Source organism: Episyrphus balteatus, chromosome 2 (genome assembly GCF_945859705.1).
Source record: "Episyrphus balteatus chromosome 2, idEpiBalt1.1, whole genome shotgun sequence".
Classification (NCBI taxonomy): domain Eukaryota; kingdom Metazoa; phylum Arthropoda; class Insecta; order Diptera; family Syrphidae; genus Episyrphus; species Episyrphus balteatus.
The window spans coordinates 6,834,639-6,854,694 of record NC_079135.1 but is presented as its reverse complement, the minus strand read 5'-3'; the positions used below and the strand labels follow the sequence as shown (position 1 = coordinate 6,854,694).

The following is a 20,056-nucleotide window of genomic DNA, read 5'->3' as shown; positions in this document are numbered from 1 at the left end:
GGGTCATTTTGAAATGCCCCACGTGGGTCATTTTGAAATGCCCCACGTGGGTCATTTTGAAATGCCCCATGTGGGTCATTTTGAAATGCCTCACGTGGGTCATTTTGAAATGCCCCACGTGGGGCATTTCAAATGCCCCATGTGGGGCATTTGAAATGCCCCACGTGGGTCATTTTGAAATGCCCCATGTGGGTCATTTTGAAATGCCCCACGTGGGTCATTTTGAAAGGCCCCACGTGGGTCATTTTGAAATGCCCCACGTGGGTCATTTTGAAATGCCCCATGTGGGGCATTTGAAATGCCCCATGTGGGTCATTTTGAAATGCCCCATGTGGGTCATTTTGAAATGCCCCATGTGGGTCATTTTGAAATGCCCCATGTGGGTCATTTTGAAATGCCCCATGTGGGTCATTTTGAAATGCCCCATGTGGGTCATTTTGAAATGCCCCATGTGGGTCATTTTGAAATGCCCCATGTGGGTCATTTTGAAATGCCCCACGTGGGTCATTTTGAAATGCCCCATGTGGGGCATTTGAAATGCCCCACGTGGGTCATTTTGAAATGCCCCATGTGGGTCATTTTGAAATGCCCCATGTGGGTCATTTTGAAATGCCCCACGTGGGTCATTTTGAAATGCCCCATGTGGGGCATTTGAAATGCCCCACGTGGGTCATTTTGAAATGCCCCATGTGGGTCATTTTGAAATGCCCCATGTGGGTCATTTTGAAATGCCCCACGTGGGTCATTTTGAAATGCCCCATGTGGGGCATTTGAAATGCCCCATGTGGGTCATTTTGAAATGCCCCATGTGGGTCATTTTGAAATGCCCCACGTGGGTCATTTTGAAATGCCCCACGTGGGTCATTTTGAAATGCCCCATGTGGGTCATTTGAAATGCCCCACTTGGGTCATTTTGAAATGCCCCATGTGGGTCATTTTGAAATGCCCCACGTGGGTCATTTTGAAATGACCCATGTGGGTCATTTTGAAATGCCCCACGTGGGTCATTTGAAATGCTCCACGTGGGTCATTTTGAAGTGCCCCACGTGGGTCAATTTGAAATGCCCCACGTGGGTCATTTTGAAATGCCCCACGTGGGGCATGCCAAATGTGGGGCATTTTGAAATGCCCCACGTGGGTCATTTTTAAACGCCCCATGTGGGTCATTTTGAAATGCCCCACGTGGGTCATTTTGAAATGCCCCATGTGGGTCATTTTGAAATGCCCCACGTGGGTCATTTTGAAATGCCCCACGTGGGTCATTTTGAAATGCCCCACGTGGGTCATTTTGAAATTCCCCATGTGGGTCATTTTGAAATGCCCCATGTGGGTCATTTTGAAATGCCCCACGTGGGTCATTTTGAAATGCCCCACGTGGTTCATTTTGAAATGCCCCACGTGGGTCATTTTAAAATGCCCCATGTGGGTCATTTTGAAATGCCAAATGTGGGGCATTTGAAATGCCCCACGTGGGTCATTTTGAAATGCCCCACGTGGGTCATTTTGAAATGCCCCATGTGGGTCATTTTAAAATGCCCCATGTGGGTCATTTTAAAATGACCCACGTGGGGCATTTCAAATGTCATTTTGAAATGCCCCATGTGGGTCATTTTGAAATGCCCCATGTGGGTCATTTTGAAATGCCCCATGTGGGTCATTTTGAAATGCCCCATGTGGGTCATTTTGAAATGCCCCACGTGGGTCATTTTGAAATGCCCCACGTGGGTCATTTTGAAATGCCCCACGTGGGTCATTTTGAAATGCCCCACGTGGGTCATTTTGAAATGCCAAACGTGGGTCATTTTGAAATGCCCCATGTGGGTCATTTTTAAATGCCCCATGTGGGTCATTTTGAAATGCCCCACGTGGGTCATTTTGAAATGCCCCATGTGGGGCATTTTGAAATGCCCCTCGTGGGTCATTTTGAAATGCCCCATGTGGGTCATTTTGAAATGCCCCGCGTGGGTCATTTTGAAATGCCCCACGTGGGTCATTTTGAAATGCCCCATGTGGGGCATTTTGAAATGCCCCACGTGGGTCATTTTGAAATGCCCCACGTGGGTCATTTTGAAATGCCCCATGTGGGTCATTTTGAAATGCCCCACGTGGTTCATTTTAAAATGCCCCATGTGGGGCATTTGAAATGCCCCACGTGGGTCATTTTCAAATGCCCCATGTGGGTCATTTTGAAATGCCCCACGTGGGTCATTTTGAGATGCCCCATGTCGGTCATTTTGAGATGCCCCATGTGGGTCATTTTGAGATGCCCCATGTGGGTCATTTTGAAATGCCCCACGTGGGTCATTTTGAAATGCCCCATGTGGGGCATTTTGAAATGCCCCATGTGGGGCATTTTGAAATGCCCCATGTGGGGCATTTTGAAATGCCCCACGTGGGTCATTTTGAAATGCCCCACGTGGGTCATTTTGAAATGCCCCATGTGGGTCATTTTGAAATGCCCCACGTGGGTCAATTTGAAATGCCCCACGTGGGTCATTTTGAAATGTCCCACGTGGGGCATTTTGAAATGCCCCATGTGGGGCATTTGAAATGCCCCACGTGGGTCATTTTGAAATGCCCCATGTGGGTCATTTTGAAATGCCCCATGTGGGTCATTTTGAAATGCCCCACGTGCCCCACGTCATTTTAAAATGTGGGTCATTTCAAAATGCCCCACGTGGGGCATTTCAAAATGACCCACGTGGGTCATTTTGAAATGACCCACGTGGGTCATTTTGAAATGCCCCACGTGGGTCATTTTGAAATGCCCCATGTGGGTCATTTTAAAATGCCCCATGTGGGTCATTTTAAAATGACCCACGTGGGGCATTTCAAATGTCATTTTGAAATGCCCCATGTGGGTCATTTTGAAATGCCCCATGTGGGTCATTTTGAAATGCCCCATGTGGGTCATTTTGAAATGCCCCATGTGGGGCATTTGAAATGCCCCATGTGGGGCATTTGAAATGCCCCACGTGGGTCATTTTGAAATGCCCCATGTGGGTCATTTTGAAATGCCCCATGTGGGTCATTTTGAAATGCCCCACGTGGGTCATTTTGAAATGCCCCACGTGGGTCATTTTGAAATGCCAAATGTGGGTCATTTTGAAATGCCCCATGTGGGGCATTTGAAATGCCCCATGTGGGTCATTTTGAAATGCCCCACGTGGGTCATTTTGAAATGCCCCATGTGGGGCATTTTGAAATGCCCCACGTGGGTCATTTTGAAATGCCCCACGTGGGTCATTTTGAAATGCCCCATGTGGGTCATTTTGAAATGCCCCACGTGTGTCATTTTGAAATGCCCCATGTGGGGCATTTTGAAATGCCCCACGTGGGTCATTTTGAAATGCCCCACGTGGGTCATTTTGAAATGCCCCATGTGGGTCATTTTGAAATGCACCACGTGGGTCATTTTAAAATGCCCCATGTGGGGCATTTGAAATGCCCCACGTGGGTCATTTTCAAATGCCCCATGTGGGTCATTTTGAAATGCCCCACGTGGGTCATTTTGAGATGCCCCATGTGGGTCATTTTGAGATGCCCCATGTGGGTCATTTTGAAATGCCCCACGTGGGTCATTTTGAAATGCCCCACGTGGGTCATTTTGAAATGCCCCACGTGGGTCATTTTTAAATGCCCCACGTGGGTCATTTTGAAATGCCCCATGTGGGTCATTTTGAAATGCCCCATGTGGGTCATTTTGAAATGCCCCACGTGGGTCATTTTGAAATGCCCCACGTGGGTCATTTTAAAATGCCCCATGTAGGTCATTTTGAAATGCCAAATGTGGGGCATTTGAAATGCCCCACGTGGGTCATTTTGAAATGCCCCACGTGGGTCATTTTGAAATGCCCCATGTGGGTCATTTTAAAATGCCCCATGTGGGTCATTTTAAAATGCCCCATGTGGGTCATTTTAAAATGACCCACGTGGGGCATTTCAAAATGACCCACGTGGGGCATTTCAAATGTCATTTTGAAATGCCCCATGTGGGTCATTTTGAAATGCCCCACGTGGGTCATTTTGAAATGCCCCACGTGGGGCATTTTGAAATGCCCCATGTGGGTCATTTTGAAATGCCCCACGTGGGTCATTTTGAAATGCCCCATGTGGGTCATTTTGAAATGCCCCATGTGGGTCATTTTGAAATGCCCCACGTGGGTCATTTTGAAATGCCCCATGTGGGTCATTTTGAAATGCCCCATGTGGGTCATTTTGAAATGCCCCATGTGGGTCATTTTGAAATGCCCCACGTGGGTCATTTTGAAATTCCCCATGTTGGGCATTTGAAATGCCCCACGTGGGTCATTTTGAAATGCCCCACGTGGGTCATTTTGAAATGCCCCATGTGGGGCATTTGAAATGCCCCATGTGGGTCATTTTGAAATGCCCCACGTGGGTCATTTTGAAATGCCCCATGTGGGGCATTTTGAAATGCCCCACGTGGGTCATTTTGAAATGCCCCATGTGGGTCATTTTGAAATGCCCCACGTGTGTCATTTTGAAATGCCCCACGTGGGTCATTTTGAAATGCCCCACGTGGGTCATTTTGAAATGCCCCACGTGGGTCATTTTGAAATCCCCCATGTGGGTAATTTTGAAATGCCCCACGTGGTTCATTTTAAAATGCCCCATGTGGGGCATTTGAAATGCCCCACGTGGGTCATTTTCAAATGCCCCATGTGGGTCATTTTGAAATGCCCCACGTAGGTCATTTTGAGATGCCCCATGTGGGTCATTTTGAGATGCCCCATGTGGGTCATTTTGAAATGCCCCACGTGGGTCATTTTGAAATGCCCCATGTGGGTCATTTTGAAATGCCCCATGTGGGTCATTTTGAAATGCCCCACGTGGGTCATTTTGAAATGCCCCACGTGGGTCATTTTGAAATGCCCCACGTGGGTCATTTTTAAATGCCCCACGTGGGTCATTTTGAAATGCCCCATGTGGGTCATTTTGAAATGCCCCATGTGGGTCATTTTGAAATGCCCCACGTGGGTCATTTTGAAATGCCCCACGTGGGTCATTTTAAAATGCCCCATGTGGGTCATTTTGAAATGCCAAATGTGGGGCATTTGAAATGCCCCACGTGGGTCATTTTGAAATGCCCCACGTGGGTCATTTTGAAATGCCCCATGTGGGTCATTTTAAAATGCCCCATGTGGGTCATTTTAAAATGACCCACGTGGGGCATTTCAAATGTCATTTTGAAATGCCCCATGTGGGTCATTTTGAAATGCCCCATGTGGGTCATTTTGAAATGCCCCATGTGGGTCATTTTGAAATGCCCCATGTGGGGCATTTGAAATGCCCCACGTGGGTCATTTTGAAATGCCCCATGTGGGTCATTTTGAAATGCCCCATGTGGGTCATTTTGAAATGCCCCATGTGGGGCATTTGAAATGCCCCATGTGGGGCATTTGAAATGCCCCACGTGGGTCATTTTGAAATGCCCCATGTGGGTCATTTTGAAATGCCCCATGTGGGTCATTTTGAAATGCCCCACGTGGGTCATTTTGAAATGCCAAATGTGGGTCATTTTGAAATGCCCCATGTGGGGCATTTGAAATGCCCCATGTGGGTCATTTTGAAATGCCCCACGTGGGTCATTTTGAAATGCCCCATGTGGGGCATTTTGAAATGCCCCACGTGGGTCATTTTGAAATGCCCCACGTGGGTCATTTTGAAATGCCCCATGTGGGTCATTTTGAAATGCCCCACGTGTGTCATTTTGAAATGCCCCACGTGGGTCATTTTGAAATGCCCCATGTGGGGCATTTTGAAATGCCCCACGTGGGTCATTTTGAAATGCCCCACGTGGGTCATTTTGAAATGCCCCATGTGGGTCATTTTGAAATGCCCCACGTGGTTCATTTTAAAATGCCCCACGTGGGTCATTTTGAAATGCCCCATGTGGGTCATTTTGAAATGCCCCACGTGGGTCATTTTGAGATGCCCCATGTGGGTCATTTTGAGATGCCCCATGTGGGTCATTTTGAAATGCCAAATGTGGGGCATTTGAAATGCCCCACGTGGGTCATTTTGAAATGCCCCACGTGGGTCATTTTGAAATGCCCCATGTGGGGCATTTTGAAATGCCCCACGTGGGTCATTTTGAAATGCCCCACGTGGGTCATTTTGAAATGCCCCATGTGGGTCATTTTGAAATGCCCCACGTGGTTCATTTTAAAATGCCCCACGTGGGTCATTTTCAAATGCCCCATGTGGGTCATTTTGAAATGCCCCACGTGGGTCATTTTGAGATGCCCCATGTGGGTCATTTTGAGATGCCCCATGTGGGTCATTTTGAAATGCCCCACGTGGGTCATTTTGAAATGCCCCACGTGTGTCATTTTGAAATGCCCCACGTGGGTCATTTTGAAATGCCCCACGTGGGTCATTTTTAAATGCCCCACGTGGGTCATTTTGAAATGCCCCATGTGGGTCATTTTGAAATGCCCCATGTGGGTCATTTTGAAATGCCCCACGTGGGTCATTTTGAAATGCCCCACGTGGGTCATTTTGAAATGCCCCACGTGGGTCATTTTAAAATGCCCCATGTGGGTCATTTTGAAATGCCCCACGTGGGTCATTTTGAAATGCCCCATGTGGGTCATTTTAAGATGCCCCATGTGGGTCATTTTAAAATGACCCACGTGGGGCATTTCAAATGTCATTTTGAAATGCCCCATGTGGGTCATTTTGAAATGCCCCATGTGGGTCATTTTGAAATGCCCCATGTGGGTCATTTTGAAATGCCCCATGTGGGTCATTTTGAAATGCCCCATGTGGGGCATTTGAAATGCCTAATGTGAAATGCCTAATGTGGGGCATTTGAAATGCCCCACGTGGGTCATTTTGAAATGCCCCATGTGGGTCATTTTGAAATGCCCCACGTGTGTCATTTTGAAATGCCCCACGTGGGTCATTTTGAAATGCCCCATGTGGGGCATTTTGAAATGCCCCACGTGGGTCATTTTGAAATGCCCCACGTGGGTCATTTTGAAATCCCCCATGTGGGTCATTTTGAAATGCCCCACGTGGTTCATTTTAAAATGCCCCATGTGGGGCATTTGAAATGCCCCACGTGGGTCATTTTCAAATGCCCCATGTGGGTCATTTTGAAATGCCCCACGTGGGTCATTTTGAGATGCCCCATGTGGGTCATTTTGAGATGCCCCATGTGGGTCATTTTGAAATGCCCCACGTGGGTCATTTTGAAATGCCCCATGTGGGGCATTTTGAAATGCCCCATGTGGGGCATTTTGAAATGCCCCACGTGGGTCATTTTGAAATGCCCCACGTGGGTCATTTTGAAATGCCCCATGTGGGTCATTTTGAAATGCCCCACGTGGGTCAATTTGAAATGCCCCACGTGGGGCATTTCAAATGTCATTTTGAAATGCCCCATGTGGGTCATTTTGAAATGCCCCATGTGGGTCATTTTGAAATGCCCCATGTGGGGCATTTGAAATGCCCCACGTGGGTCATTTTGAAATGCCCCATGTGGGTCATTTTGAAATGCCCCATGTGGGTCATTTTGAAATGCCCCACGTGGGTCATTTTGAAATGCCCCACGTGGGTCATTTTGAAATGCCAAACGTGGGTCATTTTGAAATGCCCCATGTGGGGCATTTGAAATGCCCCATGTGGGTCATTTTGAAATGCCCCACGTGGTTCATTTTGAAATGCCCCATGTGGGGCATTTTGAAATGCCCCACGTGGGTCATTTTGAAATGCCCCACGTGGGTCATTTTGAAATGCCCCATGTGGGTCATTTTGAAATGCCCCACGTGTGTCATTTTGAAATGCCCCACGTGGGTCATTTTGAAATGCCCCATGTGGGGCATTTTGAAATGCCCCACGTGGGTCATTTTGAAATGCCCCATGTGGGTCATTTTGAAATGCCCCATGTGGGTCATTTTGAAATGCCCCACGTGGTTCATTTTAAAATGCCCCATGTGGGGCATTTGAAATGCCCCACGTGGGTCATTTTCAAATGCCCCAATAGGGTCATTTTGAAATGCCCCACGTGGGTCATTTTGAGATGCCCCATGTGGGTCATTTTGAGATGCCCCATGTGGGTCATTTTGAAATGCCCCACGTGGGTCATTTTGAAATGCCCCACGTGGGTCATTTTGAAATGCCCCATGTGGGTCATTTTGAAATGCCCCACGTGGGTCATTTTGAAATGCCCCATGTGGGTCATTTTGAAATGCCCCACGTGGGTCATTTTAAAATGCCCCATGTGGGGCATTTGAAATGCCCCACGTGGGTCATTTTGAAATGCCCCATGTGGGTCATTTTGAAATGCCCCACGTGGGTCATTTTGAGATGCCCCATGTGGGTCATTTTGAAATGCCCCACGTGGGTCATTTTGCCCCACATGGGGCATTTCAAAATGACCCACATGGGGTATTTGAAAATGACCTACGTGGGGCATTTCAAAATGACCCACGTGGGGCATTTCAAAATGACCCACATGGGGCATTTCAAAATGACCCACGTGGGGCATTTCAAAATGACCCACGTGGGGCATTTCAAAATGACCCACATGGGGCATTTCAAAATGACCCACATGGGGCATTTCAAAATGACATTTGAAATGCCCCACGTGGGGCATTTCAAATTGACCCACGTGGGGCATTTCAAAATGACCCACATGGGGCATTTCAAAATGACCCACGTGGGGCATTTCAAAATGACCCACGTGGGGCATTTCAAAATGCCCCACATGGGGCATTTCAAAATGCCCCACATGGGGCATTTCAAAATGACCCACGTGGGGCATTTCAAAATGACCCACATGGGGCATTTCAAAATGACCCACGTGGGGCATTTCAAAATGACCCACATGGGGCATTTCAAAATGACCCACGTGGGGCATTTCAAAATGACCCACGTGGGGCATTTCAAAATGACCCACATGGGGCATCTCAAAATGACCCACATGGGGCATTTCAAAATGACCCACATGGGGCATTTCAAAATGACCCACGTGGGGCATTTCAAAATGACCCACGTGGGGCATTTCAAATGCCCCACATGGGGCATTTCAAATGCCCCACATGGGGCATTTCAAAATGACCCACATGGGGTATTTGAAAATGACCTACGTGGGGCATTTCAAAATGACCCACGTGGGGCATTTCAAAATGACCCATGTGAAATGTCCCATTTTGAATAGCTCATGAATAAGGCAATACCTTATTTTTTAGTTGCTAGTTCCCACAGATATCTTCATCTGTATAGAACTCCAACCCAAATGACAAGCACACAATGTAAACATTGCAAACGAGTTCTCGCTGTCCAGATGCAATTCCTCAATGTTTATTTATTCAAACTGTTTATATGGCTTTTATGATGCTATGTCCTGTGTCTCAATCACACCTCTTCCCAACATAACGTCCATATCGTCCAGCAAGAAAAACAAAACAAAATCGAAACTTCATCATTGTCCAACGTCGATTTGTCACAAAAATGTTTACACTAAGAAGACATAAAAATTCCAATTCATTCATTCTCACTCGTCGATGATGATCATTTTTAATGATCCCGGCAAAGCAAAAGATATCCCAAAAATAAACATTTTTTCCAAACCAGAGAGAATCACACTAAAGAAAGGGCCAGACATTGAGGCAACAGGCAACCCTTTTTTTGTGTTCGATGATGATTCCCAAAACAATAATAATTAAGTTCGAGATGATGCTTGAGTGTGATGTGACTTGAGAAGAATCAGCCCGCGCTCAAGTAGACTAATTTGTGACTCTCGTTTTTGGAAGCAGAAGTTATCAAACATCTGCGAAATTAGTTTGGGATTGTAAATCCTTTATCACCACAGATTTTCCTTTACCACTACCGAACTACCACCATCATCCCGGGCATTATAAAATTAGCTCTTTTGGCACGCCATGGGATCTCTTCTAAATATTTACCCACTCAAGAGTCAACAGGGATGTGCGTATAGAAACTCAAACAAACAATAATAGTCTTTTGCTCCAGCTAGATCTCTTGGACCTTTGCGCAGATGTGAAAGGATTCCTTAGAAGAAACCTTAGAAAAGGCACACTTGAGCGCGGGTGCATCTTCTCCGATTGCAAAAAGATAACAACACCTTCGTAACCCGAAAGATACTTTCACTTTTCATTCAACACTGATACTAGATATCAGAAGCAGGTATACAAACAAATAAAGACTCTTTAAGGGTCTTTAGCAGACTTGATGATGGAACCCGCTGTGCTGTTATGATTCCATTTAATTCTTTTTTTATTAAAAAATAGAAACCAAGAGTTTACCCCTTAGGCCAACCATCATGAGGTGAATCTGTGCGGTCTGACTATAGTTTGTGATATAAATATTCACGCATCACTTGCATTTGATAAAAGAGTTGCCAGGGACTATTTCGGTGCGGCTTTGTGTTTGTTGAAGGGATAAAGGACATCGAAATGAAATCTTAAGTGGATATTTATTTGAATCACGCTTTAATGAAGACACAAGTGGATCTGGGATGTACATATATTTTCGAGTTTTGTTTTGTGTTTTTTTGTGGTAGACTTGTTAAGAGGTCTTAATAGCTACACATATAATATGTTTGGGTTACAGATCGTTGCGGTATGTTGCATTATTAAGATGTCATTAAAAAATTCGAACCAGATGTAAGAGTAAACATACAAAAAATGGCATTGATATCGGAGGGAAGATGCCAATAAATGGTTCGAGTAAAAGCTTACAGTTTGAATTGAGACAAAGATTTTAAGTAGGTATTGAAAAATAAATAAGGTTTTGCATCCAATAGGGTGACTTAATTTGAAGAAAAGTACCAATGTAGAGATATTTGGAAAAAAGGCTATCTTATAAACAAATGACTAAGATTTTTTTTTAAGTTATATATTTCTGGTTACAAAAAAAAACCTAAAGATTAGAAAAAAGAATATAAAAATTCAGTTACAAAACTAACTGAGGAAAACCTAGCATTTTTGTTTAAAAATATTTAGTTTTAGACTGTTGTTGCAGTCAGATTCCATCAAGTAGTATAAGAAATTGAAATTGACTAATAATTCAGTCACCAACGAATTTCCATCAAAGCTTTAAAAGTTTTTGAGACTTAACATTTAATTAATGTCAACTTTATAAATGACTTGTATTAAGAGCAACGGTTTGTTTTTTTAAAATATGAACAGTAAACAGTTTTTTTTTTTTAGAATTGATTACACTGGTTAACAAAATTTAACTTTTTTTTTGTGGCCGAAACAAAAATATACTTTTCTGAAGGTTCTGAAGGTGTGCTAAACTCGAATCCGAAGTAAAAAAAATGAATCAGCTCCCGTTTTTGAAATATTACCCTTAGAAAATGCAGTACTTCGGACCTTATTCTTTTATATAAGGAAAATTGTTTCAGCATATTTAGTAACGGTTTTTATAAGAACTATTTTCCGACTTTTTAAATCTTTCTGATATCTTTTTTAGTAGTAGTAGCTGAAGTGAAACGAAAATTTTACTAAGTCTCCAAAGTAAAAAAAACTCTTTTGGAGCAAGAAAAATGACTTGTAAAATTAAATATTAGCGACAAATGATTTAAAACTCTCTAACTCTCTAAATATTTTAGTACAGGTATGAATTTCGTCGACCAAGATGCGTTGCGTATAACATAAAAAAAATTTTACGATTTCGTTGTGCTGGTTTTATATAAAACATTATATTTCGCTTCAGCACTTCACTTCAACACTGATTTTTTAAATTGTTGACCAGCGTGTTATTTTTTCTGTTTAATATCAGTGAAACGTGCGTCGTTTTTGAATTCAACTGCCATTTCACTGTCAAAAACCTGGAACATCGGCAACATTCTTTGATCTTACCGATTACAAACGGGTTGAGTTCTGGTTAACAAAAGTTTAGCAGCGCTATTGGGCTGCTAGGTACCTCACTTTGTAGATCAAGCGTGTTAATCATCACAAATCAACATAATGTGGTCACAGCTTTAGGATAAAATTAACATTTTTGTTGTAAGAACACTTTGTTACAAGACATTCAAAAACACAATTTCAAATTTCAAAGATATCAGAGCATTCCGTAATTCCAAAAAATTCATAAAACTAATAGTGGAGTAACTAAAGCTCAAAAATTGGCAATATTAGGGAATCCGGCCGAACAGCTTAGATTTTGATGATCTTTTTTTTCAAACGTCGGTAATTAAAAATACTTTAAAGTCTATAGATTAAAAATTGCCGGTGTTGCAGTTTTGATTTTTTAAATTGAATTGAAGATTTTTGGGAAAAAAACAAAATTTTTCTTAAAGTTCATAAATTTATTGATGCCAAAAGATTGTCTAGAAAATTCAAGGAAAAAAAATATATGGGAGTGAGGGACAATCTTCCATCGTTCAAGCGATAGATGCAATTTTGTTACTAATTGACTTCAAACACAAAAAAAAATATTTTAACACAACGGCAAAACCTACAATATTTAAACATACATTTTTAAAAAGCTAGAAGCTAAGTCATATTTGTAAAATTAAAATTAAGTTAATTGAAGTAAGGGCTTTTGAAAGAATGGTACCTGAACTCAGATTTTTGAAAAAAAAAAAATTATTGAAAAAATTTTAACATGTCGTTTTTAAAACTTTTTCTTAATATAAAATGCATTTATTTTCAAATTTTTTTGGCCGCATTTATTATTATTTGAAATTATAAAAGGAAATGTCAATATGTATTACGATTTATGAAAAAAATTAAAAAGTATTTCATTTTCGAAGAACTTTTTTTAATAGAAGTTTTGAAAAAAAATTTAACTTTTTTTTTTAAAGTTCAACATCTAAATACAAAATTATTTTTTATTCATTTAATAACCCTTACTGTTGAAAGTTAAATAGCAAAAATTTAAAGTTCTTATTTACAAAGTCTTTGAGAAAATTAATTATTTCAATGCAAAAATTTAGTTTTTATCAAAAAAAAACCCATTGAAATTGAAGTAATTTTTATTTTTTTTTTTTTCAAAAGTGTGATATATATAACCTTTTCTGCTTTGAAATTCCACTGATAATAATTATTTTTTTTTTTAAATAAATTCATATTTTATTAAAAAAAAATGTTTGGAAAAGAGTCATTTTAAATTTTTCTAATAACATTTTTTTTTTAAATTCTGAGTTTGAGGACCATTTTTTCAAAAAGTCTTGATTAAATTTAGTGGATTTAAATTTAAGAGACAAGAATTAGCTTCTGGCTTTTTAAAAATGTATTTTAAAATATTGTAGGTGTTGCCGTTGTTTTCAAAATATTTTTTTTTGTGTTTGAAGTCGCTTAAACGATGGAAGATTGTCCCTTATTTCCTTATATTTTTTTTTCCTTAAATTACCTCGAGAATCTTTTGCTTTCAGTTGTTTTATGAAATTTAAGCAAAAAAAATGGTTTTGTTCAAAAAAAATTTAATTTTAATTTTAAAAAACAATACGGCAGCATCGGCAATTTTTAATCTATAGACTTTAAAGTATTTTTAACTAGGGGAGAGTGGGGCTAAATGTAACAGGGGTAAGAATTAACAACTAAAAAAAGCGATGTTCCTTTCAATATTAAGAAACGCGTAAAGGAGAAAAATGCTCAATTTTTGCATATCTACCGGCACATTTTCTTCAGATGAAGATTAGACGACAGGGTGAGAAGTTACACTAGTGGTGCCCAAAAAATGCATGTTTGTAACTTTTTTTTTAAATTTTATTTTTGGTCTACCTCTTTACCCGAAAAAGATAGAGTGCTAAGTGTTTTTTTTGTTATATGCAACTGTGTTTTGGCTCAAATTGCGTGTATATGTTATGTCTATATCAGTTTCGCTTTTTTTTTAAATTGATTTTATGTGCCAAATTTCATGCTGGGGCTAGTTGTAACATTTTTCCGGGGCAAGTTGTACCATGTAAAAACCTACCTATACTGAAAAATTGTTTACCTAATATAATTAACAACCCTGAATATGAATGCTTGTAATTGAATTTGTATTTATTTTGAAATTGGAAACACATTTTTGAACCACCACTTGAATTCATAAAGCTTATAAAACAATTTATGAATTCGAATAACTTTTATTTAAGACTACTGTCAAATTTTCTCTGGAAATCTTGGATTTGCTCCACTTTTTACAAATTTGCACCAAAATTTCATGAGTGAGGTTTGTTTTTATTGTTATTAATTAAAAATAAATAAATATAAACAAATAAAGGTATTTTTCTCTTATTTTTAGTTCTTGGTACAACCTACCCCGGTATGTGTTACACTTTGCCCCGTATGTGGGGTAAGTTGAAACAACACGATTTTTTTTTTGTAGCTTTATTTTTCAACATTACCGTTATGTTTTGCTAAATTTTTATGATGGATCTTGGAGCTAAAACATGGGTCTTTAATTTAAAAAAGGTCTGGTTGACCCACTTTCAAATTTGTAGGAGAACCATCGATTTTAGAAAAAAGTGTTACATTTGGCCCCACTCTCCCCTACCTACGTTTGAAAAAAAAAAATCGTCAAAATCAGAGCTGTTCCGCCGGGTTCCCTAATAATTTGCTTTAGTTACTCTACTATAGTAAATTTATACAAAAACAGAATTTAAAAAAAATACACTTTTTGTATTTTAAAAATTTTGGTTATTTTTAAATAAAATGTTTGTAAATAAAATGCACTACTGCGTCTTTTAGTTAAAAGTATACATATGTACCTACCTAACCTTTAAATTATCTAAACCATTCAAAATGTAAAGTTTTAATTAGGTTAGATACTTATAAATGACCTTCTGCTACAAAAAAGAAATGTAACGTAATCAATTCCAAAAAATTTATCAGCCCAGATAAGACGGGTATCAGTTGGCTGTCACTGCGCACAGTTCTGAACGAGGATTTGATTTTTTCCTTCTAAGGTTCAATGTTCAATCACAAGCAGATTAAAACACCAAAGACTTCCCGATTCCCTTGAAATTTTGCAAAAAACAATATCATATCATAATATCAATGAAATGTGTACAAAATTGTTGAAAAATGTAATTTTTTTACAGTTTTGGGCTTGAGTTTTGGAACGACAGGCAAATAAAAAGTAACAAAAATCGAATTCAAACAGTTTAAATATGGAATTTGCGATCTGCACATAAAAAAGTGTAAAATTCCATTTTACCAAATTTTACAAGAGAGTAAAAATAAAATTCTTTTTTTTTTTCAATGTTAGCCGTGTTTTTTCATGACATTTTAATTTTATAATAATATGTAATTTCATTTAGGAATAAAGTGGGAATAAATGGTTTGATGAGTTGAAGTATCGTATATCTAAAAAAAATTGCATCAAAATCTTGTTTTCGAAAAAATTGAGCTTACAAACATTGTGCGCGTCATTAACGAAATGCATCAAAACCATATATAGTTGAACATTGTTTTTGTTTTTATCGTATACTTGAAAAGCCTCCACATTTTCGTTATATGGTATTGTATGATTTTAATATGTATTTATTTATTACACAAACATATTTATTTGATATAACACCACACATTTCCTTAACATTAACTTAATTTTAGTCAAAAATTGTCAACACAAAAATGTTCACATAAAGCATTTTTTGTCAGGAACATTAAAATGCAAAGGTTTAATAAATTAATTTTACAATTCATGTTACTGTTTTTGAAGGATTAGTTCTTATGTTAATACTCAGATAGATTTCTAAGCTCGTTTCAAAATACTTCTACCTCTCTAGAAACTTTCCTCATCACAAAATCTCTATAACATCTCAATTCATATTTTTTTTTTTTTCAAAACTTCTTACCTATTTAATCATAATTCAATAGAACTTTAAACTTTATCATCAAAATGCACAGATAATCCCACTCTTCAACTAAATACAAGCACCTTACTTTGTATAGGTATTTGAATACTTACCCCGTTTATAGAATATCCCTACTAGCTACGAATATGAAACATTCAAAATACAAAATTTCCTTGTAAACATGATATTGAAAACAAAGTCCAGAGTACCCTTATGTCAAAGAAACTTTCTCAAAAAGTTACATAAACACCAACAGAAAAACAAAAAAAAAAAGAAGAAGATAAAGAGAACAAGTGAGCAACAACAAAGGGAAATACAAAAAAAACCTCTTTTGGCAGACTTCTTTGGCAAGTTTTAGTGGACAAAGAAAATACACATTCTTCTTGCAACCCCCCCATTCTTGCTTGACAAGCTTTCTTCCGCCATTCTTCTTGATATAAACAACAAGGACACCATTTTTTTATCCTTCACTTCCCTTAAGTTCGTCCTTCTAATTTCCTTTATTCTAAAAAAAAGACAAAACAAAAAATTCTTTAAGACAAACTATAAACAGGAAAAGTAAGAAACTCTTTAGATAATAAATATCCTCTTGGGAAATTTTCCCGTTTTGACAAACATGCGCTTCATCTACCGTTACTCACACACACTTTACACCTCAAAATGGAGTCATTCATGTGCAGTTACTCAGGGGAAATAACAACCAATCATCATCCAGCAGAAGGGAGTGGCTTAGCCAGCATCCATTTGTCTCGCTTTGATGATTCTTTTTCTTATAATTATCTTCCGGAGGAGGATTATTTCCGCCGGACGATAATCACTTGGAACTTGCGCAAATTGACAGGCATTAGAAAGATTGAGAATTGTCAAAAATCTGATAGAATTGTTAACCCTTGCTTAGGGGTGAATTACGCTGAATTTCTTTCATTTTCTCTCTCTCACTTTGACTCTCCCTCTCCACCAAATATAATAACTGTAGCCGGTTGTCTATCGAAACAAGGGATAGTATGAGTTTCGCATGCGTTGCACGGAGCACATTGCGAGGGATAATAATAAATTGAGAGCTCATGAAAATAGCCTTTGAGGAAAAAAAGGGGTGGACTGTGAAGCATAAGTTGGTGAGGATTGTGTGTTTATTTTTATCTCGCTAAAATGATTCTCCTCGGTGTCGGTGGTGGTACGTGGTATCGCCAAATCTCGATCACATGCGATTTGACATTGACGGGTAGTGGACGTAATCGAAATAACGGTTGTCGTCGGTGTAATCACAATTCGCGATATCAAAAATTTAATAGGAATCAATCAAAATATTTGAAACTCGAGCAAAGGAATAAAAATTAATAAATACACACGTGACAACCCTTTGAAAAAAGAAAAACAACTAAGATTGGCTGTGAATTATAAGAAGAAAAAAAATAAGTGCGGGTGTGTTCAGTGATCATTTGTTTTTATTTTCTGTGTTTATTTTTTTTTATAAAATTTAGTGGGAATTATAAAAATAAATTAAAAATGTTACAATTCTATCCAATGCCAACGAATTTGAACTCCGGAGTGGGTGGTGGAATTTCGGGAGGTGGTGGTGGACTAAGTATTGGTGGGAGCCTAATGATGCATCATCATCATCAGCATCACCATGCGGGAAATCGATTCATTGATGGAAACACAACAAAAACTTCGGACTGTAATGGACGGACAGGTAAACATCATTATGAGAATCAAGAAACTCTCTCTCTCATTCCATACCTACCAGAATTATTTGTCTTATAGTTTGAAGTTTATATACCTTTCTCTCATAGTTTGATGTGGGTGTATCTTTATACATACATATATTAGATGTGTGTATTTTAAGTATACAATATATAACAACTTCTTTTCTTATAAGAAAAGAGATTAAAGTGAATAAGTCAAGTGGAAAATTTTGTGTAGTGTGCATTAAAATTTTGAAAGTTGAACGTAAGATCCTTGTTTAAAGCTTAATTTCAAAGATTAGCCATGATATTTATGTATCGTAAATGGAATACTCATCTTGCCATAAGTTGCCATAAATTGCCATAAGTTATTAGTATTCGTTTGCTTTACAAGAATTGGTTTACCGACGGAGTCGGTTTAATTTGGTCAATGGTAGTAATAATCAACAGAAGTTTGGAACTAAAATGTTTGTTTAAAACTAGACCATTGAAGCTTGCATTCTTATTATTCTTTGTCTTTACAGATTTATCATAAATAATAGTCTTTTTTCTAGAGGATCATTAGCGATTAAGTGTTTTTAAATAGAGTGATAGATAGAACAAAAAAAAAGTTAAAACTTAAGTTTCTAGTGTGATGATTTTGAGACGTCAAATGGTTGATAAAAGATAGAACCAATCGGTTGACTGCTAATATTTGGTTCTAAAATGCCATGCGAATACATAAATTTCTATGAACTTGAAATTGGCAAAGATTATTAGTAATCCAGTCAAATATCTAAGGGTTTCACCTCGGAATGAATGCTAATAGAAATTTTTTTTGCTCAATACCTTCTTTTTGGCATTCTATAACGTCATTTAGAGACGTCAGATTGTCTTGATTTTAGATTTTTTTGGCATCAGCATTAAAAAATACCTACCTCGAAGTCATGTATCATATGTGTATAAAGTACCATTGCTATTATTGCTAATTTTGAAAATCTCAGTTTCGCGCTTTGACCTTGAAAATCGCGACTTGCGGACATGAGATTTTTCTAAACTTTTGAGATATGTTATAGAATGCCAAAACGAAGGTATTGAGCAAAACAAAATTCTATTAGCATTCATTCCGAGGTTTATCCCTTATTTCACCTTATTTGACTGTATTATAGATTTTTTGAATGATTTTATTTTTAACAGAAATTGTTTATTTCTGAATACAAAAAACTTACTGGGAACTGAATATGATCTTTTTCGCAGGCCACAAAGATAAAAGCGTTAAAGATCAGTATTAATTTTATACATACAGTCCGTAACACTTGGATAGCCTCACCCATAGTACTTTTAAAAATCATCTGTTTTTTTGTCCTTTTTGCATGTGAAAATATTGTAATTTTAACTGAGCAGCAAGTAGACACTATACTGTGTCAGGGATGCAGACAAGTTTAACCCTCTGTCGGCACACGGGTGCGAATTTGGCAGGACAAAAATAAAAAAATTACGATTTTTCAAAAAAGTGGTCACAAAAAAGTCTCTTTATAAGGGAGAAAATATTTTTTTTTTGGAATTATGAATACAATATTCGAATACCTTGGAATATTCTACATCAATTTCATATTTGATTCTCTATAAAATATTGTGACCTAAAAAAGTTCTAGCTACATGAAAAAGTATAAACCAAATTCGCACCCGTGTGCCTATCACGTCACAAAAAGAGGTGTGTTTACAGAGGGTTAAATTGATGTGTTTAAGTTAACTGTGTTTTTAGAAGTTAGAACTATTTGTTGAATGTCAATAAAATAGATGTTTTTTTTTTGTAACATCAGGATAGCCTCACCCCATTTATTTTAGCTAAACCGAAAGTTATTTGATAACGACTATTAAAAGAATAATAAAGAAATTTCAACAGATCTCATGAAACGTTATCCCAGGGGGCTTGGATGCCATAATTTGACGTCTATTTCTTAAGATATGGTTCTTTATTCATAAACGGTTCATTTTAGTTGATTTCAAACATTTACCGTAACATTTGAAGCTGTAGGAGCAAGATTGCCAACTAAGTTTTTTTAACTATGGCTTTTTTTTCCACGTTTTTATCTCTTATTTGTGAGAAACGGGCAGTGACCTTCTAAAAAATGATTTGTACGACTTTAATATTGTCCTGGCATTAATATTAAGCCAATATAAATTTCTAAGGTTATTACTTTACAACTGACAAAAACATAAAGTACTGAATAAAGAATGATTGTTCGTATCGTGTTAATAGTCCTTTTTTTTCGGGTATTGTTGCTATTTTCAACTATATAGTTTATCTGTTAGTTTATCAATATTGAAACATTTTTAATACAAATAACTTTTTAAAGGAAGAACTATTGATATGATGGTCAGAGAGTCGTTTTATGACTGAGTACATTCTGTTTTTGTCAGTTGTAAAGTAATGGATCCAGCCACCTTAGAAAACCAAATTTATATTGATATGAAACTGTCAATCAAATTTGAGATTTGGTACCTACTTAAAAACTGGAGATTTTGAAATTATCATGTGAAATAAAAGAAACAAAAGAAGTGTAAACGCACAGCCATGTTTTGTGTTTATTTGAAGTTTTTTTTT

The 20,056-nt window shown here is 38.5% G+C and overlaps 1 protein-coding gene across 3 annotated transcripts in view; it reads left to right on the top strand.

Annotated features, from left to right (window-relative positions):
• The window catches only part of LOC129909004 (LIM homeobox transcription factor 1-beta), a 58,378-nt gene that overhangs the window by 22,518 nt on the left and 15,804 nt on the right, over positions 1–20,056 (top strand). For 2 of the 3 annotated variants that reach the window (XM_055985916.1, XM_055985914.1), the window contains exon 1: positions 17,348–17,477. The exons of the other annotated variant lie outside the window; for it this stretch is intronic. In XM_055985916.1, the coding sequence (XP_055841891.1) occupies positions 17,387–17,477 (91 nt within the window). In that variant the 5' untranslated portion in view covers positions 17,348–17,386. Of the gene's footprint in view, positions 1–17,347; positions 17,478–20,056 lie in introns of those variants that run through there. 3 annotated transcript variants of the gene reach the window in all.